This window comes from Solanum verrucosum, unplaced genomic scaffold (assembly GCF_900185275.1).
Source record: "Solanum verrucosum unplaced genomic scaffold, falcon-dt-bn FXZP01000112.1, whole genome shotgun sequence".
Lineage (NCBI taxonomy): Eukaryota > Viridiplantae > Streptophyta > Magnoliopsida > Solanales > Solanaceae > Solanum > Solanum verrucosum.
The window spans coordinates 2,752,372-2,774,358 of NW_026020441.1; the positions used below are offsets into that span (position 1 = coordinate 2,752,372).

Below are 21,987 nucleotides of genomic sequence, written 5' to 3' on the forward strand. Positions count from 1 at the left end.
AATCAATTCAATCTTCTCTTCACAAGCAAATTGAAAAAACAAAAAGTGATTATCGAATTCGTTTAAATACCTCAATCGATGTGGTAAGGTTTCTCCTAAGAAATGGATTGCCATTTCGTGGTCATGATGAGAGTGAAGATTCCGATTACAAAGGTCTTTTTCTTCAACTTTTGAAATTTCATGGGGTTAATCATCCGGATGTGAAAAAGGTGATATTACAACATGCTCCAAAAAATGATATGATGATTTGTTCAACAATTCTAAAAGAGATTGTGGATGCTTGTACTAAAGAAACAATTAAATCTATCATCAAAGACTTGGATGGTTATTATTTTGGAATACTAGTTGATGAGTCAAAGGACATTTCACATAAAGAGCAAATGACACTAGTTTTACGATATGTTAACAAAAACGGAGAGTTGATAGAAAGCTTTTTGGGTATTGTTCATGTGGGTGATACATCCGTAAGATCATTGCAAAAAGTAATTTACTCTTTGCTTTTGGATCACTCGTTATGCCTATCAAGACTCCGTGGACAAGGTTATGATGGAGCTAGTAATATGCAAAGATAAAAAAATGGCCTAAAGTCTTTGATTTTGCAAGATGCTCCGTCTGCATATTATATTCTTTGTTTTGCTCACCAATTGCAATTGACACTTGTGACTCTTTCTAAAAAACATCCGGATGTGAAAAATTTCTTTTATGTTGTCACTAATGTTTTGAATACTATTGGGACATCTTTTAAACACATGGACTTACTTCGACAACACCAAGTTGAGAAGTTGGAAGAATTGCTTAAATTTGGAGAAATTCTTACCGAACAAGGACTAAATCAAGAACGTGACCTCCAACGACCGGGTGATACTCGTTGGGGATCTCATTTCAAGACCTTGGAAAAATTCATGATTATATTTTCTTCAATTGTTAATGTGCTTAAAGATATGAAAGAAGATTCTCCACATGATCTTGATAAACTTGAGGCAGGTAACCTTTTAGATAAAATTCAAGAATTTGAATTTATCTTTGTGTTGCATTTGATGTTCAAAATGTTGCTTCTTACAAATGAATTGAACAAAGCTTTACAAAAGAAAGATCAAGATATTGTCAATGCTATGGGATTGCTTAATCTTTCAAAGAGAAAATTACAAATAATGAGAGAGAGTGGTTTGGAGTCTTTGATGGATGAGGTTTCTTCATTTTGTGTTAAACAAGATATTTTGGTTCCCGAAATGACTGAAGACTATCCAACATCGAAGCGTAAGAAGTCAGAAATTTCATATTTACATCACTTTCGTGTGGAAGTGTTTTATGCAGTTATTGATTTGCAACTTCAGGAGCTCAATAATCGTTTTGATGATGTGACTAGTGACTTACTCTTTGGTATGGCTAATTTGAATCCGGTTGATTCATTCGCTAATTTTAGTAAGAGCAGAATAATGAAGTTGGCTGAATATTATAAAAGTGAGTTTGGTGATAATGAACTTCGAGATCTCAGTTATCAACTTGATAGTTTCATCGTCTATGCTCGAGAGTGTGATAGCAAGTTACTCAACTTGAAGGGGATTAAAGATCTTGCTACGATGATGGCACAAACAAAATTGGATCAAACTTGGTCTCTTGTTTATTTGCTTGTAAAGTTGGCTTTGATTTTGCATGTTGCTAACAAGTGTGGAAAGAGCATTCTCATAAATGAATCTCATCAAAAATGATTTACTTAATAGCATTGGTGAAGAATTTTTGAATGGCTATTTAGTTTGTAAGATAGAACGGAAAATATTTAAAAATGTAAGTAATGATGCTATTATAGATCATTTTCAAAATATGAAGTCTCGTCGAGTACAATTGTAAACTGATGATATTTTTTGTGGTAATGTAATTTTTATGTATTGCTCGCTTAGTTATTGTTATTATAAATTTTTTTATCTCATCTTTAAAGCAATGGTGCACCCATTTTATTGAAATCCTGGATTCGCCTCTGATTGCAAGTAGTCCAAAGTTTAGCATTATATGAAACTTTTAAGAGTGGAAAGATATACAGGGAATATAGGATGAGGTAATAAATGGTTGGTTATTGTCCAAGGAACAGTTCGGGTGGGTCTTGTTGGTTGTTGAAGAATGCTAATGGTTATCATCGAATTAATTTTTGGAAAAAGTGAATAACATTAATGGACAATGTATCAAAATTAATACAAGAATGACAAACTTGGAAACAGAATAAAAAGACAAGAGTACAAGTGGGGTGGATTGTGCCATGCAACACTTTCATCATTTTAACTATTAGCATCTAGAGTATTAGAGCTTTGAGGGGTTGTGTATGCTAAGCAGTTGTAAGATGGGCGTGGGAGCAGATGCAATTTGTCACTACGCATAAGCACAAAACAAGAGGATTGAACTTACAACTGTTAATGGTGGCGTGAAGTATCATCAAAGCCAATTTAAATATTGGAGTGTGTTATGCAGGAGGAAAAATGTTGATCTTGAAATTCAGCGCAAAAAGTAAATAGAATAACAAAGTGCAGATGCAAGGTGTGGGAATCGAAGGAAGTACGCCAATACAAGACAAGGAAACAGGGCATACCTTTTCACTTTCTGCAGAACTTATATGTGAAATAGGAGGCAGAATTCTACATTTGGTTGATATAAGTAGAAAAAATGCAGAAGTTGCATCTTTTGGGCGAATTTGCATCCGTTAGGAGAAGTTGCATCGGTTAAGAATTTTGTGGACATTGGCGCAGGCGCACAGCTGTAAAAGAAAGTTGGCAACGTTTCACATGGAGTGTACGCGCGAAGGGATTTGCAGCGTGAGGTATTTTTATTTAGGGCTTTTTTAAATTAGGGGTATTTCTGTAATTTAACATTCATGTTTTGGAGTTCATGCTTTTAAGGTAGTATAGATAGATATAGATATAGATAGATAGATAGATAGATAGATAGATATAGATAGATTAGGGGTATTTTTGTAATTTAACATTCATGTTTTGGAGTTTATGCTTTTAAGGTAGTATAGATAGATAGATTGATGGTACTTTCTCAAAACGAAGATATGCTTTCTTTAAAGCTAACTATGCTTTTCTTTCGGAAAATAATGCACTTGAAGCAAGTAATTTATGCTTTCTTGAAACTCTTTGTGAAATACTACTTTAAGAGTTTGTTCAACATTGCTGCTAAAAACTGTTTATTTTTAGAAGTGTTTTTTAAAAAAAAAGCAATTTGTGTTTTGACAAATTCATTTGAAAAATGCTTTTGATAAGCAATTTGTGTTTGACTAAATTTTTTTAAAATGGTGCTTTTGAGAGTAACATTACGAATAAGGCAAGTATCAATGTGCTTTTAATATTAAGATTATTTTATAGAGAAACTATTTCAAACATCTAATACATAAACTTTAATTACATTTTTAATTTAATTATTTAAAATGTACATATTCAAATTTTCAATCAATATGGTACATAGATAAATATTGTTGAAAAATATTGAAAAGAGTGAATCTTTTTGTTATTTGTTACCTATTTTCTTGGATTCAATCTTAGCTATTATTCCCTTTTTGGTTATAATACTCTAAAGTCTTAAACATTTTAAATTAAAATAAAATAATACATAAATTAAGAAAATAAAAATTTGTTATTTGTTACTTTTTTGGGAGGGTCTAAGTCTTTAATGTTGCTTTTTCTCTTTTTTTTTTTAATCCTACAAAAATATTGTTGTTTTAAAATAATACGTAAAGTAATATATACAATATAATATATAAATAATAATAATATAAAACATAAATAAAATAAAAAAATAAAATTCTTGAATGAAAATTATCCGAACATGAGATATGTTAATTAATTAATAAGAGATATATTGATAAATATGTATATGTATAAGGGATATTTTAGTCTTAAACAAATAATTTGTTGCTTGTGCTTATGTTTTTTTTTCTTAAAAAGCGAAATTTTTTGGTTTCTTCCCAACAACAGAAGAACTGCTTATGCTTTCATTAAAAAGAAGTTTTAAGAATTTTCCTAACACTTAATTTTTTCAATATGTGTTTTGTTTCCAAAAAAAAATACCTTTAACCTCCCATCAGCTACGTCAAACAGGCTATAAGACTTGAAATTCACCTTATGCATGAAAGTAATGCATAAGAGCAATATTAAGTATGAACAATAATCAAAGATCATCAATAATGTGAAATAATGAAATCTCTATAATGAATTCAAGAATCAATAATAGGAATATAGATAAAATTTCGAACATATTGAATTTTGGGATAAAAATCCTAGTTTATTTTGCTAGTTGAAATCGCAAATATAGGGAGTGAGAAAAACTTAATCTCTTACTATGATAGTTTTACATACCTGGGTGAATTAGAGTTCTTGAAGAAAACTTGATTGAGAAACTTGAAACCCCAGGTTTGCTCTTGATTTTTGCTCAAAGTTTGGGGAGAAAGATATGAGAATATAATGAGATAATATTACGATATAATCCCAATTAGTACCAAAACGTTGGGGTTAAGGCTTAAAAAAAATGGAAAAATACTAAGATAACCCCACTTAAAAATCTATCGGAACATTCCGCGAGGGCAAACCACGACCCGTTGTTGGATCTACGAATCGTGGATTCCTTCCGTGGCATCCATAACAAAAATTGAGCCTTCGAAGTTCATTCCACGAACCCAAATTAAGTTTTTGGTTTGATCTACGGACTGTGATTTGTATCCATAAAAATGAGACAAAATTGACTTTTTGAAGTTCATATCACGAGCTCATTCTATGGTTCGTAGATTGATCCATGGAAATCAGGCCGAAAAATCAGTCTCTAAAATTTGATTCACGAGCTCAATCTATGATACATAGTTCAATTTATGGCCGGTAGACTGGACTCGTGAAGATCAGGTCTAAAAACTCTGTTGAGAGTGTCTATAGTAAAATGGTCATAACTTTTTACTCCGAACTTGGATTGATGCAAAATTGGTGACATTTGAAAGAAGATTTATAGACCTTTAATTTGATATTAATGTGCCGCCTAACTCTTTATATTATGAGAGATATGATCATTTTAAGTTGACCCTTGTAGGAACTCATGTGAAGGCCTAGCCGGTAGGAAAGTTATGAACTCGCTCTTTTTCCTTCTCTCTTCCAGTTCTCCCCCTCTACTTTATTTGACAGGGGCGGGACTCAGTGTTAGAGGTCTCTTATAACCTTAAACTACTGATACACTTTCTACACTAAAGAATGGACCTTAACACACATGTACATGTAAGACACCGTCTGATCCAAGCTTATATACTTACAACTAATGCTTCGAATACTTAGAGTAAAATTTGTGAAGGGTTACAAATAATATCAAAAACATTTATAAATTTATGTCGTTAATAATTAATAATTCAAAATCAAACACTGAATAAATGTAACAGAAAGGGATAAAAAATATCATTAATGTATAAGAATTAATTAAAAACTTCCTCTTTCCACCTATCACATTAGATATGTCCCTCATCTCACCTTGTGGTATAGCCACAACCACCGCAGGGTGACACCCTTTATCGAAAAATTACGTTATATATATATGTCAAATTCTATATTTAAATGATATATATTTAAAGTTGGACATCCTTAACAAAAGCTATGCCTTTGGCACAGTGGTAATGTGTGTTTATTTGAATGAAGGATTTTCGCGTTTGAACCTCAAATATCACAATATTTTATTTTGACAGTTACACACCATTATTTTTTATTCAATGCTTTACTATTTATTTCAATGCATCATGCCAAACGAACCCTTACCTTAAATCAACCAACAAACAATACAAAGTATTGTATAGTACTATACATTACAAAATGACAACATAATATCACACCAAACAACAATTCAGTTAAAGTTGCAGCATAATATCTGTTTTTTTTAAAAAAACTTTTCATGACTACTCATTTTGGGGTTAGATGTTATTATAGGTTTTTTTTGGTCATAATAACATCAAACGTCTTTACATTAATTTCAGTTTTTCTTTTTTCTCCACAAGATACAAACACAAGGACATACTCAAGTACTAGTAGTTAGAACTCAACAATTGTTCCCCAATTCATTTTTCTCATACACTCAGAATTCCATATTCGCCATCGTTGAACGTTATCACACACTCACATCATCAGTGCTTAACAACGCATTTTAGAAGAACCCTTTACTCTTTCGATTTCTCTTTTTATCTCTGGATCTTGTAGAGGGTTTCTTCTTTATCTGAGATCTCGTCTCGCAGATCTCCATCATGGCGGCTGCTAATGCTCCGATCACTATGAAAGAGGCCCTTACAGTATGCTCTTTCTTTCTTACACTTGGAATGAAATATTTGTGTGCTATTTTCTCATTCATACTATTCCTTTGAAATTGCTAGTCCTACTAGAGTCTTACCCTACTTAACATGTATGAAATGTAGATTAGATCTGTAATATGTGGTTAATTGCTGGATCTGATACCTAATTTATTTTATTATGTTGAGTTTTCCAAATTTAATTTGGTTACGAATGTGAAATTTGGGTTGAATTTTGATATTATATGATTTGGTGTTGCAGTTGTCAAGTATAGGGGTTAACCCGCAGTTCATTACGTTCACAAATGTAACCATGGAATCAGACAAGTATATATGTGTTCGGGAGATCTCACCACAAAATAGTGTGGTCATTATTGATATGAGTATGCCAATGCAGCCTTTGCGCCGCCCTATTACTGCTGACTCTGCTCTTATGAATCCCAATTCCAGAATTTTGGCTCTAAAAGGTATAGCTTTACTAAGGAACTTTTAGATTACTCACTGAATGTTCTATCATTGGCTCAAGTTTGCAATTCTGATTCCTGAAGTGCTGCTACTATCTATGTATTAACTGACTCAGTATTTTGTTGGGTTTTTAATACTTAAAAGTGGATAAGTCAATTTTGAAGGAGAGCCTTAGAGCAATGGCAATTGTCTTTGTGTGAACTATAGGTCACGGGCTTGAGCCTGGAAGCAGGCACTAATGCTTGCATTAGGGTAGGTTGTCTAAATTACATCCCTTAGGGGTGCGGCTATTCCCGGACCCTGCTAACGTGGGATATTTTGTGCCCGGACTGCCCCTTTTTACAATTACATGATTCACTATTACATATGTGAAAGAAATTTGAAGCTCGAGTAAAAAAGTCAAACAGTATAGTTTAACATGCATATATGAAGCTTTGGTCATCAAAGGTAATAAACGGAAGAGACATTAAGGGAGGTGAGTTTGGACATCGTGGTGTAATTTCTGCTAGTGGTTTCCTTCTTGGGGAAGACTCCAGCGGATATTACTTTACTTTTTATGAGAGTGAGGAAGCTTTATCTGCAGAAATGGCTTTTACTCTCAACTCCAAGTGCAAGTGTGGAATATGTTTAGGTCTCTGATTACTGCATTTGAATTGAGATATAGTCAATCTAATAGTGGTCAGTGCAGTTATTAACTTAAGTAGAACCAAGAGAACGTGAATTGAATCTTCATCCAATAATATGATTTTTATGCTCTCAAAAAATCTGTGACCATGTGATAAATCAGCTGTTACTAGAAGATTCTCTCTGACATACATATCGTACCTAATTGTTCCCTAGATGTTGACTTCCAAATTAGGACCGGCCGACTATAGTTTGGACAATCACTGTTACCTTGTTTCCTCCATGGCCTAAAGGGTTTAGTGGATTTCTTTTGTTCATTGTTGATATTTTCTTCAAAGAATTTGTTAATTCAATACTGAATTATCGAATTATTGGGGATCTTGTTTCCTGTCATCCATATACGTTCTATAAGTGGGGAAGAGGATCCGCTCTTCTGCTTTGGATTTAGTTGTAATACGTTTTTTGATGACGCAAAATTCTCTTCTTTCTCCTCTTGAAGCTCAAGTACCAGGAACTACTCAAGATCACTTACAAATTTTCAATATTGAGGCAAAGCAGAAAATAAAGTCATATCAGATGCCTGAGCAGGTAATAAGTAGCCATATGTATTCTTTCTTTTAATTAGTTTGTTGCATTCTTTGCAGCTTTTGATAGTGTTGATATAACTTTAAGTGTTTGTTATATTTAGGTTGTTTTCTGGAAGTGGATTACCCCACAGATTTTAGGTATCGTCACACAGACGTCAGTCTATCATTGGCCAATTGAAGGTAAGACAGTTCCTCTTTTTCTGTGGTGATGTTTACCAGCTTTTCTTTCTCGTGTTTGAGTGGATAAAGGTCCTTTTTTGGTGTTTATTACTTTTTCTGGAAATTCTTTTTTAAGTGATGGTTGGTTGTCTGTCCTTAAGATGATTTTTTGTCTGTATTCAGGTGATACTGAGCCTATAAAGATGTTTGATAGAACAGCCAATCTAGCGAATAATCAAATAATCAATTATCGTTGTGATCCTTCAGAGAAATGGTTGGTTTTGATTGGTATTGCCCCAGGTTCGCCGGAGGTGTGTAATGCTGTTAATCTACGCTGTTATTGATATTTTTGATGTTTTATTGTGATAGGAGATTTTGTTTTTATCATTAAATCCCTTCCCTAAGTAAACTTAGCGAGGGAAAGCCAGGAAAGGTCATATGAGGTTTTGACGTTGTGTTACATTTTCTCAAACATTTTGTTATGCAATTTTTTTCTGTTCCTCTATCTACCCTCATTTGTTTGTGTTTTTAACATGCTGATTGTTGGTGGTTCTCAATCGTTGTATTGTGGTATTGTACGAAAAGGAGTATTGCATGTAGTGACTTGGTCATAGTCCTGTGTGCTGTGGTTTTATTGCCTGAATATTGGATACTTTCAGCTGCAGCAACCTGGGCCAAAAATGGTCATTTGTTGTATGCACTAGATGATGTTGATGAAGGGCTGAAACTTTAGGTTATTAACAAGGTAAGTTCTACATCAGGGGAGAGAGGGGGAAGAGGAATGGAGGGGAAATCTAAAGCTCAAATGACTGGCTTTTTAAACATTTCAGTGAAATGTGTTCTAGGTGGATACATTACTGTTTTTTGATGATGTCACCCAAATTTCAACGTATTAAGAAATTCTTTTGTCATTTGATTTTACCATTTCTCTTCTTGTCATTAGAGGCCCCAACTGGTCAAAGGAAATATGCAATTATATTCAGTGGATCAGCAACGAAGTCAATCTCTAGAGGCACACGCTGCATCATTTGCATCATTCAGAGTGAGAAAAGCTCCTCTACATAATTTTTTTTTGCTAGCTTTGATTCGATGTTTGCCTGTTGTAACTGTTGTATGCTTTAATCAGGTACCTGGAAGTGATAGAGATTCCATACTCATTTCTTTTGCCACGAAATCCTTGAATGCTGGACAGGTTATATCAAAATTGCATGTCATTGAGCTGGGAGCTCAGCCAGGTTAATGCGCTATGTCCAATTTTCCTTTCACCTTTTTTATTTTTTGTTAAATCATTGAAGGTTTTTTTACTAACATTGTGGTGAGAATTGCCTGATATAACTATGTCCTATTCCTAACATGGTACATTTTTGCAGGGAAACCTTCGTTTACGAAAAAACAGGCGGACCTTTTCTTCCCTCCAGATTTTGCTGATGATTTCCCAGTTTCCATGCAGGTATCAGTTGCCTTTCCTGGTCTGTCACTTTGTCTTGTGTTTGTGTATTGTGAATTCTGTTTCTTCTGAAACAACTATTCTGTTTCTTTTGCAGATATCTCATAAGTATAGTTTAGTTTATGTAATCACAAAGCTTGGGCTTCTTTTCGTCTACGACCTGGAAACAGCTACTGCGGTATACAGAAATAGGATTAGCCCAGACCCTATTTTCCTGACAGCTGAAGCTTCGTCAATTGGTGGTTTCTATGCCATCAACAGGCGAGGTCAAGTGTTGCTAGCCACAGTAAATGAAACAACTATCATACCTTTTGTCAGTGGACAAGTAAGTCTATTTTCGTTGCATCCTGCAACCATGCATTTTGATAATTTTTGTTTCCTGAAGTGTAAATATTGGATGAACCCTTGTAAGGTGTCAACTTCTTACACATGTTGCAGTTGAACAATCTGGAGCTTGCTGTCAATCTTGCCAAAAGAGGAAATCTTCCCGGTGCCGAGACTTTGGTAAGTTGATGTATTATTTTCAGTATGTCATTGTTTTGAAATGATTTCGCAGTGGGAGAGAATTCTGCCCTTTTCTTTAGTGTACAATATCTCTTTCCTGCGGAACCTTCTAACTCTTGTAACTAGTTCACTGCTTGGTTTTTGCTCTTGAAATTCTTCCTTATTGAGAAGTACTGAAATAGATTGTTATTGAGATCATCTGCTAGAGCTAGATTCTACATGGCTAGTCCCTCTTACTTTATTTGTCAAAAGAAAAATCCCTCTTTACTTTATCGTTGATGTTCAGCAGTGATCTTATCAGAAGCTGTTGACTCTTATGGAATCGACATCTGGAAATTTTGTTGCTCTCTACTCCTTACAATGGTCTTACATCTATTAATTTTGTCACAGGTTGTCCAGCGCTTCCAAGAATTGTTTGCCCAAACCAAGTACAAAGAGGCTGCTGAGCTTGCTGCGGAATCACCTCAGGGCATTCTCCGTACGTCTGATACTGTTGCCAAATTTCAGGTATTGATTTTGTTACCAAGACAAATTTTCCCTCACAATATTTATTGCTCACCAAGGCTGAGTTTCAAGAATAAGCTGATTTTAGTTCTCTGTCTTATTTTACAAAAGGGTTATGCACACTGTATTTATGTGTCTCTTTGTCTTATTTGCAGAGCGTTCCTGTTCAAGCAGGGCAAACACCTCCTCTTTTGCAGTACTTTGGGACACTTTTGACAAAGGGGAAGCTCAATGCTTTTGAGTCATTGGAATTGTCACGCCTTGTTGTCAACCAAAATAAGAAGAACCTTTTGGAGAACTGGTTAGCTGAGGATAAGCTGGAGTGCAGTGAGGAACTTGGCGATCTTGTGAAGGTTAAATTTAGAATTCAACGTTACTAGTTTTCTTCTATTCACCACTTCAATTGATTTCTCTCTTTCACATAGCCTAAGGTGCTGACAGCAGCTGTAAACCTTTTGTTGTAGACTGTTGATAATGATCTCGCCTTGAAGATATACATCAAAGCAAGAGCAACTCCAAAAGTTGTTGCTGCTTTCGCTGAGCGCAGGGAGTTTGACAAGATTCTGATATATTCCAAGCAGGTTAGCGAATCGTTTTTGCTGGTCATCATGTAAATTTCTTTTTGGCCTGAGCTGTCATGTATGTTTTACTCAGTTCCAGCGTTTCTATGGTGACTCTATTTCAGGTTGGTAATTATAAATGTTTTTTTGTTGATATAGGTTGGCTATACGCCTGACTATCTGTTCCTCCTGCAAACAATTCTTCGATCTGATCCTCAGGTATGTGGGAATTGGGAAATGGTTTTAGCAAAAGTTATAAGTATTGAATCTTCAACAGTTTTGGCTTTCACATGCCGTATGTTTTGGAGAGAACAATTGCTTTGATTATTTTCGTCTGACATCTCTTTGAAATGTTGCTCTTATGTTGGTAATATTACTTTTTTCTTGAAGCAAAAATCAACACAACTTCTCCTATGGTGCTTAGTTGCTTGATTGATGTGAACTATTGTGTCTGTATATGCAGGGAGCTGTTAACTTTGCACTCATGATGTCCCAAATGGAGGGCGGTTGTCCAGTTGATTATAATACAATCACTGACCTTTTTCTACAGGTTAGTTGGCTTCGTCAAAATGCTTGTTTACTATTACACTGACACAGTTCACTCCAATATTTTCCCTGTTAAGGGTTTTAAACTAGGCGCTTTAGAAGGCTTATTTACCATTTCTACTGGGTGCAACACATAGCTGATGAAATTCTCTCTTTTCTTTTTTTCATCAGAGGAACATGATCCGCGAGGCAACAGCATTTTTGTTGGATGTTCTGAAACCTAACCTTCCAGAACATGGTTTCTTGCAGACTAAGGTTTCTTTTCTCCTGTAGAAAGCCATTTTTCTGTCTATGCATTTTGTTTTTAGATTGTAATGCCTCCATTATACAGGTATTGGAAATCAATCTTGTGACTTTCCCCAATGTAGCAGATGCTATATTAGCAAATGGAATGTTCAGTCACTATGATCGACCTCGAATTGCTCAACTTTGTGAAAAGGCTGGTCTATACGTGCGGGCTCTGCAGGTTGAATGGTTTTCATCATTTGAATTTATTTTCATCTGATTGCAAATTAGTTAAATGGTGTATTATTTCTGCAGCACTATACTGAACTCCCTGATATCAAGCGTGTCATTGTGAACACACATGCAATTGAGCCTCAGGTTATTATGCTCTATGGATTGCATTGATTTTTTTTTCCGAGTGAGCGGACTTGTATTTAACTATATTGTTTGTCTCAGGCTCTGGTTGAGTTCTTTGGGACTGTTTCACGTGAATGGGCTCTCGAGTGCATGAAGGACCTGCTAGTGATCAATATCAAAGGCAACCTTCAAATAATTGTGCAGGTACTCATTTTGGTTTTTATATTTTTACACAGAAGGATGTGTGCTGGAATTGATAGCCTGTTTAGCCGAGCTTCTGATAAGATTTGAGGTGTTTGGCCAAACAGGTAAAAAGAGCTTTTGAGAAGCAGTTATTTTGTTTTTGGGAAGAAGCTACAAAATTCTAGTTAGTTGCACGGACTCTTCACCTTTGATGCCGCACCTGTGTCGGATTCTCCAAAAATACACGACTTTTGGCAAATCTGACACACACCCGTTGACATTTTTGAAGAGTCCGAGCAACATAGATTTAATTGTCCTTCCAAGAAATAGAAGCGGAGGCAGAAAGTAGTTTTTTCTTACCAATTTTTTTTTATTAAATTCCCTTGTTAATTAACTCATCCCTCTCAAATATAAATACAATCCGCTTCTCCTTTCCCTTTTTTGATTTTACTAAATTTTTATTGATAATTTTGTTAATATATGTTTTTATTCTATGTTTTATATTATAATTAAATAAAAAAGCTTGACTAAAAGTCTTACATGATAAATATTTTAAATTATTTCTTTATGTAAATAATACTAACAGTAAATGAACCTTGATTTAAAAAAAATGAACCTTGATAATATCCTTATCGTTGTTTGATACCCAGAAGTACTTTTTGGAATGATTGGCCAAACCCAATCTTCTTATTAAATTCCAAAAAGCCTCTCAAATGAATTGGCCAAACACACAAACTGCTACACTTGTACAAGTACTTCTATGAAAAGCTATTTTGATAAAAGTGCTGCTCAAAATAAGTTGTATTTTAGAAGCGTGGCCAAATAAAAAAATAAATTAAAGATTTTTGAATCATGTGATCACATCATCTTTTTTCGTAATGTTCAATTATTGTGGGACATACCAATTACAACATATCTGATTATGTTGTGATATTGCAGGTAGCGAAAGAGTATTGTGAGCAGTTGGGTGTTGATGCCTGCATAAAGCTTTTTGAGCAATTCAAGTCTTATGATGGGTTGTACTTCTTCTTGGGATCATATTTGAGTTCCAGGTATGTACACATGGAGATGATATCTTGATATTTGGCTTGCTTAATCGACCACTCTTTCAAAAAATTTGGCTGGCTTGGTGAATTGTCATTTTTTATTTCCTGCAGTGAGGATCCCGAAATTCACTTCAAGTATGTTGAGGCTGCTGCCAAGACTGGACAAATCAAGGAAGTTGAGCGTGTGACAAGAGAATCAAACTTTTATGACCCTGAAAAGACGAAGAACTTCTTGATGGAAGCCAAACTTCCTGATGCTCGGCCTTTAATTAATGTTTGTGACCGTTTTGGTTTTGTTCCTGATCTCACACACTACCTCTATACCAATAACATGCTACGGTATATTGAAGGTTATGTCCAAAAGGTTGGTACAGTTTCAGTGTACTTTTATTTAATTTCTTGTAATTTTATGACTTTATGAACTTTTATCTGCCATTGTATAGGTCAACCCAGCAAATGCTCCTTTAGTTGTGGGACAGCTATTGGATGATGAGTGTCCTGAGGATTTTATTAAAGGCTTGATCCTTTCTGTTCGTTCTCTGCTACCTGTTGAGCCCCTTGTGGATGAATGTGAAAAGAGGTCTTTTTATATAAATATCTCTGGTACAATTGTTTATAGTTGGTCCTTAGAAACTTTCATGTTAACCTTTAACTTCTTTGTTGTCAGGAACCGCCTCCGACTGCTTACTCAGTTCTTGGAGCATCTTGTGAGTGAAGGAAGCCAAGATGTGCATGTACACAATGCTCTGGGTAAGATCATCATAGATAGCAACAATAACCCAGAGCACTTCCTGACAACCAACCCATACTATGATTCACGTGTTGTGGGTAAATATTGTGAGAAGCGCGATCCTACCCTTGCTGTTGTTGCATATAGGAGAGGGCAATGTGATGATGAACTTATTAATGTAACCAACAAGAACTCTTTGTTCAAACTACAAGCCAGGTTTGTTATTCATTTAGTAGTTTCTCTATAACTGCTGATTTGTCAGATGTCTAGAGGTGAACAACCAAATTTCCTAATGTCTCTAGGTATGTCGTTGAGAGGATGGATGGTGACCTCTGGGAGAAAGTTCTTAACCCTGAAAATGAGTTCAGAAGGCAGCTTATCGATCAAGTTGTCTCCACTGCTCTGCCTGAGAGCAAAAGCCCAGAACAAGTTTCTGCTACTGTTAAAGCTTTCATGACTGCTGATCTTCCGCATGAACTGATTGAACTTCTTGAAAAGATTGTCCTCCAGAATTCTGCATTCAGTGGGAACTTTAATCTGCAAAACTTGCTTATCTTGACAGCCATTAAGGCCGATTCATCTAGAGTTATGGATTATATCAACAGGCTTGATAATTTTGATGGACCTGCCGTAGGGGAGGTAGCTGTAGAAGCCCAACTTTATGAAGAAGCTTTTGCAATCTTCAAGAAGTTCAATTTAAATGTCCAGGCTGTCAATGTTCTGCTAGATAATATTCGTGATATAGACCGTGCTGTCGAGTTTGCCTTCCGAGTTGAAGAAGATGCTGTTTGGAGCCAAGTGGCTAAAGCTCAACTGAGAGAAGGATTAGTCAGTGATGCTATTGAGTCATTTATCCGTGCAGATGATACCACCCAATTTTTGGATGTCATTCGTGCTGCAGAGGATGCCGATGTTTACCATGACTTGGTGAAGTATCTGCTGATGGTAAGGCAAAAGACAAAGGAGCCCAAGGTTGACAGTGAACTAATCTATGCATATGCTAAAATAGATCGATTGAGTGACATTGAAGAGTTTATTCTCATGCCAAATGTTGCCAATCTACCGAATGTTGGTGACCGGTTGTATGATGAAGCCCTGTATGAGGCCGCAAAGATCATATTTGCTTTTACTTCTAACTGGGCCAAATTGGCTATCACACTTGTGAAGCTAAATCAATTTCAAGGTGCTGTTGATGCAGCACGCAAAGCAGATAGTTCAAAAACATGGAAAGAAGTCTGCTTTGCTTGTGTCGATGCTGAAGAGTTCCGCTTAGCTCAAATTTGTGGGCTTAACATTATAGTACAGGTAGCTTAGCATTGCTTTTCATAAGTTTCTACCGGGGAATCCTTGTTTATATTTCTGTGTCAACATGCTTATCTAAATTGCATTGAAAATATCTGGAATACTGATGTTTGGTTGTATCTATTTTACTTTGTCAGGTGGATGATCTGGAGGAAGTGAGTGAATATTACCAAAACAGAGGATGTTTCAACGAATTGATCTCCCTTATGGAGAGTGGGCTGGGTTTGGAGCGAGCCCATATGGGTATCTTCACAGAACTTGGTGTCCTTTATGCCAGATACCGTTATGAGAAGCTCATGGAACACATAAAATTATTTTCCACCCGTCTCAACATTCCCAAGCTTATTCGTGCCTGTGATGAGCAGCAACACTGGAAAGAACTAACTTATTTGTATATCCAATATGATGAATTTGATAATGCTGCCACTACCGTCATGAATCATTCTCCAGATGCTTGGGATCATATGCAGTTCAAAGACATTGCTGTCAAAGTTGCTAATGTGGAGCTTTATTACAAGGCCGTCCACTTCTATTTGCAAGAACATCCTGATCTCATCAATGATCTTCTAAATGTTCTTGCACTTAGAGTGGACCACACCCGTGTAGTCGACATAATGAGAAAGGTCTCACTTTTCATAGAAGCCCTACTTACAAGGATTGTTTGGATTAAGATTATTTGATGTTAAATCCCTCCTTTTCTCCTTTTTTTCTTCTTTTTATAACAGGCTGGTCATCTTCGCCTAGTGAAGCCTTACATGATTGCTGTTCAAAGTAACAATGTTTCTTCTGTAAATGAGGCCCTTAATGAGATATATGTTGAAGAAGAAGATTATGATAGATTACGTGAATCAGTAGATTTGCATGATAACTTCGACCAGATTGGTCTTGCGCAGAAGGTAAAGGATAGTTCACCAAATTGTGTTCCCTTGTATCTATCAGATAATCTTTTGATCAAGTAATAATTTTCATGTAAGTGTATCCATCAGATATCTGATAACAATTCTACTTTTTTTTGTGTGGGTGAACAGATAGAGAAGCACGAGCTTCTTGAGATGAGGCGTGTTGCTGCTTATATCTATAAAAGGGCTGGTCGGTGGAAACAATCCATTGCTCTGTCGAAGAAAGATAATCTTTACAAAGATGCAATGGAGACTGCCTCACAATCTGGGGATCGTGAACTTGCTGAAGAGTTGCTTGTTTACTTCATTGAACAGGTATCAGTGGTATTTCAAAAATCCCCCCCTCGCCCTCCTCTTGACAAACAAACTAACCTAAAGAGAAGGGTAAGTGAGAAAAGTACTACAGAAAATGTACCAAGTTAATAGTATTGCTGGCGAAGAAGATGTTGGCATATTGGGTTGGGTTGGGGTGTTTAGTCATTAACGAGCTCTTCAAAATGAAAAGATATTAGAACATGAATAAACCAGATCATGGTATGGATATGGTAGTAGATATAAATGGGGAATGTGGGAGTGCCAGACACAATGCATTTACTGCTTGGGAAAGACTCAGGAGAAGTGGGTCATATTTTACTTGGAAGTTGATATTTCTGGTCTGGAAAACGTCTATATATAACTTGGAGTGCATTTATATTGCATTGGTTTATACTTGTCTAGCTTGTAATTGATATCTGAAACTGTTAGTTGTAGTTATTTTTTAAAATTTGAATATTATATGAAATTGATTGATGGATTCAAAGCTTTGAATTCTTGCTATGTGCTCTTGCAGGGAAAGAAAGAATGCTTTGCGTCATGCCTGTTTGTTTGTTATGATTTGATTCGCCCGGATGTTGCCCTTGAGCTAGCATGGATGAATAATATGATCGACTTTGCATTCCCATACCTATTACAGGTACACTGACTCTCCGTCATAGCCCTGTGTCTATATTTGCTTGCTTATCTTCTTTCAAGGAGAAAAATCTTTTGCATTTGTTTCCTTGGGGATATTTAGCCCTTTTAAGTTTTAATAGGCCTTGTCTGATGGATGTGCATGCTAGTGCAGCCTTGCCATGGCTGCGAGGATGTCTGATTCGCTCTGGAAAAACCTGTTTGTACTTATCAGAAAAATAAAAGGGTTTTGTGTTCCCCTTGGGTGTGTTTCACATGATATTCTTGTTGAATCTCTTCTGGAGCCTATTTTTCATTATTTCCCGTTTATAGTTCACTATGATTGTGGGTAATATAAGAAATATAAAGATGCATTGCATGTCACATATCATTGTTGCCTTTTAGCTTCTTTCATTTGCAGTAATCGTTTTGCTGTCTGCTTAAGTTTTCTGATTTTCTGTGCTTATTGATATCTAGTGTAATCTGCAACTTATTTCTGATTCCTCTCTCTCTCTCTCTCTTGTAGTTTATTCGTGAATATACCGGCAAGGTTGATGAGCTGATAAAAGATAAAATAGAGGCTCAAAGTGAAGCAAAAGCCAAAGAGAATGAAGAGAAGGACGTTATGAAGCAGCAGGTATTCTGTAATATTGCAAGTAATTTCGTAGTTTACTGCCAATAGCTTGAAACATAACCAACATTGCAAAAGTTTTTGGTAAGGTTTTGATAAGTACGACATCAAATGCATGCATTTATGTGGTAAATTGGCCATTCCTGTAATGTTTAATTGTGTAAATAAGCCATTTCTAAACCTGTTCACTTTTGGTTGTAGAATATGTATGCACAGTTGCTGCCTCTGGCTTTGCCGGCTCCACCAATGCCGGGTATGGGAGGAGGTTTTGGTCCATCCCAGCCACCTCCAATGGGCGGAATGGGAATGCCTCCGATGCCTCCATTTGGTATGCCACCCATGGGTCCCTACTAATTCAATGTTACTTCAGATACCGGTGTAATCAACATACACAACAAGAGAAGCACACAAATGGGTCCTCTTTTTTGTTAGAGTTAGGGCTGTTTCCCTTAATTCTTTCAGGTTGCAGTTGATTGCTGACGAACACAAACGGAGGCTAGATAAAATAACCATTCTGTTGTGTGTCGTAGGGTGCTGATATCTCCTTTGTAATATTCTTTTAGAAGAGGCAATTTTTTGCAGCTAGGCAGCAGATGGAGAAATATTACATTACAATTATCTAGAACCATGTAGAGATGCATTATATAGTATTTTGTGCTACTTTCTAGGTCGTCAAGGATTAATTTCCAAAGTTCTGTAAGTATTTCTAGGATCGTCATCTTGTGGATAAAATCTAATTTTAATGCTTTATTTTGGGGATCTTTTTATCTATCCACAACTGCATGTATGTCCATTGATGAGCCCTTGTTATTTTGTTTTTCTTCTATTTTTTCATTATTTCAGAAACAGTCTTGCTGAGTAATTTTCCATTTTTTCTCATACTTCTCAATTTCATGTAATGTGTAGTTTCTATAAGAATACCAAAATAATGCAAATTGCATGTCTGATGCTATTTAAGAACGTCACAATACAGAGTACGTAACACGTTAATTGTATTGGAAATATGCAATTTGTTATCACAATTGAAGAGTGTGTTTGAGAAGAGAAATATCAGAATATTCTTGACAACAGATTTCTGGTATTCACATAAAAACAAAACACTATTGGAATTTTTGAGCCAAAAGCACACATTTTGATCATGCCTACACATTCATTCTTATGGAAATCACACGATTAATATTATGGAAATAACCATTTTAAAAGAATCTCATGATATTCAATGATAATTGATTCCGAATAATATATCTAGTTGATGGAAGTCTCGATTCGAGTTGGGACAAAATATATGGAAAGTCCCAGTTTGAATCCGTACATGGTATATAGAACTTGTGAGTTTTTCACGAGTCCCACCTAGCTCACAATGAAATCTGTGGATAAGGTGTATATCGGTAGGATTATATGTCATTGCATCACATTTCATATTATTATTTTGTTTTGCTTTGCTCCTTATTGATTATCTTTTGTCGAACTATTTGAGTTTCTTCCGAATGTAAGGTTCTTAACATTCTTTATACAATATAGTTTTACTCTTGTTCGATCAACCTATGATGCTTACTAGTATCGTATTTGTACTCATATTATTCTGCTGCATCTTTTATACTAAATGGGCATGGCCTGTGTCACACAGGCCCAACACTTCATATTCCTATTTTCAAGTAGTTGATGCTTTACATTGTCATTTGGTGATGAATGATAAGCTTATATGCTAGTATCATTGACACAAGCAGAAGACATATATACAAAAATGATAAAGCTATGATAGATATGTTTTCAAATATGTATGTTGGCATAATCAGATGTACAAACCAAAGTAATCTGTGTTGCTTCTACTTACCACTGGATCTTATCACATAGATTGTATATTGTCTTTACAAAGTTTTTGGCTCAATCAATTTTTATTTCTTAAAACGATTAGCGACTAACTTTCCTAATTCTCTCCCTGCTCGTACATTTATTTCCTATATCAAAAAGCACACTTCTACTACCTGCCATCTTAGAACAATTATGTGACGTGGTTTGCATATTTTTCCTCTGCTAAAAATTAATTAACGTCAAAATTTAAATATGAAGAAATTTGATAGTCAACAAAATTATCTATTGCTTTGACAAACCTTGGTACAATAAATCTTAAAATAAATATGACTTTTACATACTTCACAATGATAATAGATATATGTGACTAAAATTTTGATATATACGCCTAATACAAATTGTAAATGTTATAATTACTTCATAGTATGTGTAGGAGTGCATCTCACCTACTTTTCACGAAGTCACCATTTTGAGAAGAATAAAACTAAAAGTTCATTATATTTTAAAAAAAAGATCATACAATTGCATCTCAATATTTTAAGCTAAAACTAAAATTCATTTATCTGTATTTACATCATCAAATATTTTCAACATCTTCATTTGAATGACTTAGGGACTGTTTGGATTGGCTAAAAAAAGTACTTAGCTTTTAAATAAATAATAAAAAGTCAAACTGAAATGACTTTTAAGTCAAAAAATAAAAAGTAAGGCGAGACCTACTTTTGGTTTTTGACTTATTTTAAGTCATTTTAAACTTAGTTTAAGTCATTTTTGTCCTTGCCATACACTTCCTAACTTATTTTAAGTCATTTTTGACTTATTTTAAGTTATTTTTTTATATTTGCAAAACACTTTCAGAAGTAAAAAGCTGACTTAAATGTAGGTTTGACCAACTTTTAAGTCAATTCAAACACCCTCTTAAACACTAACGCCTACTCAATAAATAGCATATGAATTATATAATTGATGATGTATTCCTCGTAAGGCTTGTTTACATATTTTTTAAGACATATGTAGGTACATAAATCATGTGCAAGATTAGTTATCCAAAAGTAAGATCATCTTTACATTTAAACAGAAAACTGCTTAATTGTTTTGGACATTTCATCAAACACTTTAGTAGTGTAAGAAGTTCTTCCTTCAGATTCCATGACAACACCAAAAGCACATAGATTCCATCAATAAAACATGAAGAGTAAAATCAAATATGAACAATTCTTATTCCAAAACACTAAACTAAAATGAAAAAAATAGAAGGCTAAAGATAACTTCATGAGAGGTTATTCCGTGATGATTGACTGTGTAAAATGATGGTCACCAAGAAGAAACCAAGGTTAATTCAGAAATTTTCTTTCCTCAATTTTCAACTATGTCAAACGAATATATTTTAAAATTCCAAGGAATAGAGGATTTGAGAATGCAAAAAGAAAGAAGAACACTTTAAAGTACACATGTTCAAAGGAGAAGGACCAATAAATCAATACAAACCATCGATATAGGAAAAAAAAAGGGTAAAATTGAGATTTTTTAATCTAGTACAACTAACAAAGCTTCTTGTACAACTCTAGAGTGCAGTGTTGGTACACCCACACTCTCATTTCTAAATAAGAGTAGAGTAAAATAATGTAGATCTTGGTCCTACTTGTCCACGTTGATTCCGTCATTTTAGGTTTAGATTGTTTGATTCAAAGTTGTTGTGAGCTCCTGCGTGCGTTCGGAGTCCGAATCCAACTTCATCTATGTCTCATTTCTGCCATTTCTATTTCATAGACAACTTGATATATTAGACGTCATACTCTGTATTAGTAAATTCTTGTATTAGTGGCACTGAATCTTATGATGATTTTATTATCATACCTTGTATCTTCATTTATGGATATACATGGGTTTTAAGATTATGTATCTTATTATTTATTTATAATGTTTCTGTATTGAAAAAAGGTTGTCTTATCTAATGAGGGATTATGATAGGTAACATCATGAGTCATGCCCTTGATTTTTCGTAACAATATTTCACATTGCTGGAGACTTTTCTACCGGAGGAGATCCCGACTGTGTTTTTGGTAACACGCTTTTTTCACATATTTATATTGTCGATTTTGTATATCTATCTTTACAACAAATTACTACAACTTCAAATATTCTAAAACCATAGAAAAAATTGGATGACTCCAAATTTCATCTATA

The 21,987-nt window shown here is 34.9% G+C and overlaps 2 protein-coding genes across 2 annotated transcripts; both read left to right on the forward strand.

Moving 5' to 3' along the window:
• Nucleotides 1-749: 749 nt before the first annotated feature.
• LOC125808483 (uncharacterized) lies at nt 750-1,709 on the forward strand. The gene has a single exon (XM_049488186.1). The coding sequence runs from the start codon at nt 750-752 to the stop codon at nt 1,707-1,709; it is 960 nt and encodes a 319-aa protein (XP_049344143.1).
• A 4,394-nt stretch (nt 1,710-6,103) lies between these two features.
• LOC125808502 (clathrin heavy chain 1-like) lies at nt 6,104-18,763 on the forward strand. Its single transcript, XM_049488199.1, has 30 exons — nt 6,104-6,295; nt 6,555-6,759; nt 7,881-7,969; nt 8,070-8,148; nt 8,311-8,438; nt 9,071-9,169; nt 9,254-9,362; nt 9,498-9,577; nt 9,672-9,899; nt 10,013-10,078; nt 10,469-10,585; nt 10,738-10,935; nt 11,047-11,163; nt 11,302-11,361; nt 11,606-11,692; nt 11,860-11,943; nt 12,020-12,154; nt 12,229-12,291; nt 12,370-12,474; nt 13,393-13,505; nt 13,611-13,863; nt 13,943-14,079; nt 14,167-14,445; nt 14,532-15,534; nt 15,669-16,154; nt 16,257-16,427; nt 16,560-16,745; nt 17,260-17,382; nt 17,884-17,994; nt 18,190-18,763. Exons 1-30 carry the CDS (start codon nt 6,251-6,253, stop codon nt 18,340-18,342), a joined length of 5,109 nt encoding a protein of 1,702 aa, XP_049344156.1. The 5' UTR covers nt 6,104-6,250; the 3' UTR covers nt 18,343-18,763.
• Nucleotides 18,764-21,987: the final 3,224 nt, after the last annotated feature.

Excerpts from the sequence above, each read along its gene's own strand:
- LOC125808483 (XM_049488186.1), top strand. The coding sequence starts at position 750 with ATGGACTTACTTCGACAACACCAAGTTGAGAAGTTGGAAGAATTGCTT.
- LOC125808502 (XM_049488199.1), top strand. The coding sequence starts at position 6,251 with ATGGCGGCTGCTAATGCTCCGATCACTATGAAAGAGGCCCTTACA. Across the intron at positions 9,170-9,253 it reads CATCATTTGCATCATTCAGA|GTACCTGGAAGTGATAGAGA; the intron begins GTGAGAAAAGCT and ends TGCTTTAATCAG. Across the intron at positions 10,586-10,737 it reads ATACTGTTGCCAAATTTCAG|AGCGTTCCTGTTCAAGCAGG; the intron begins GTATTGATTTTG and ends TCTTATTTGCAG.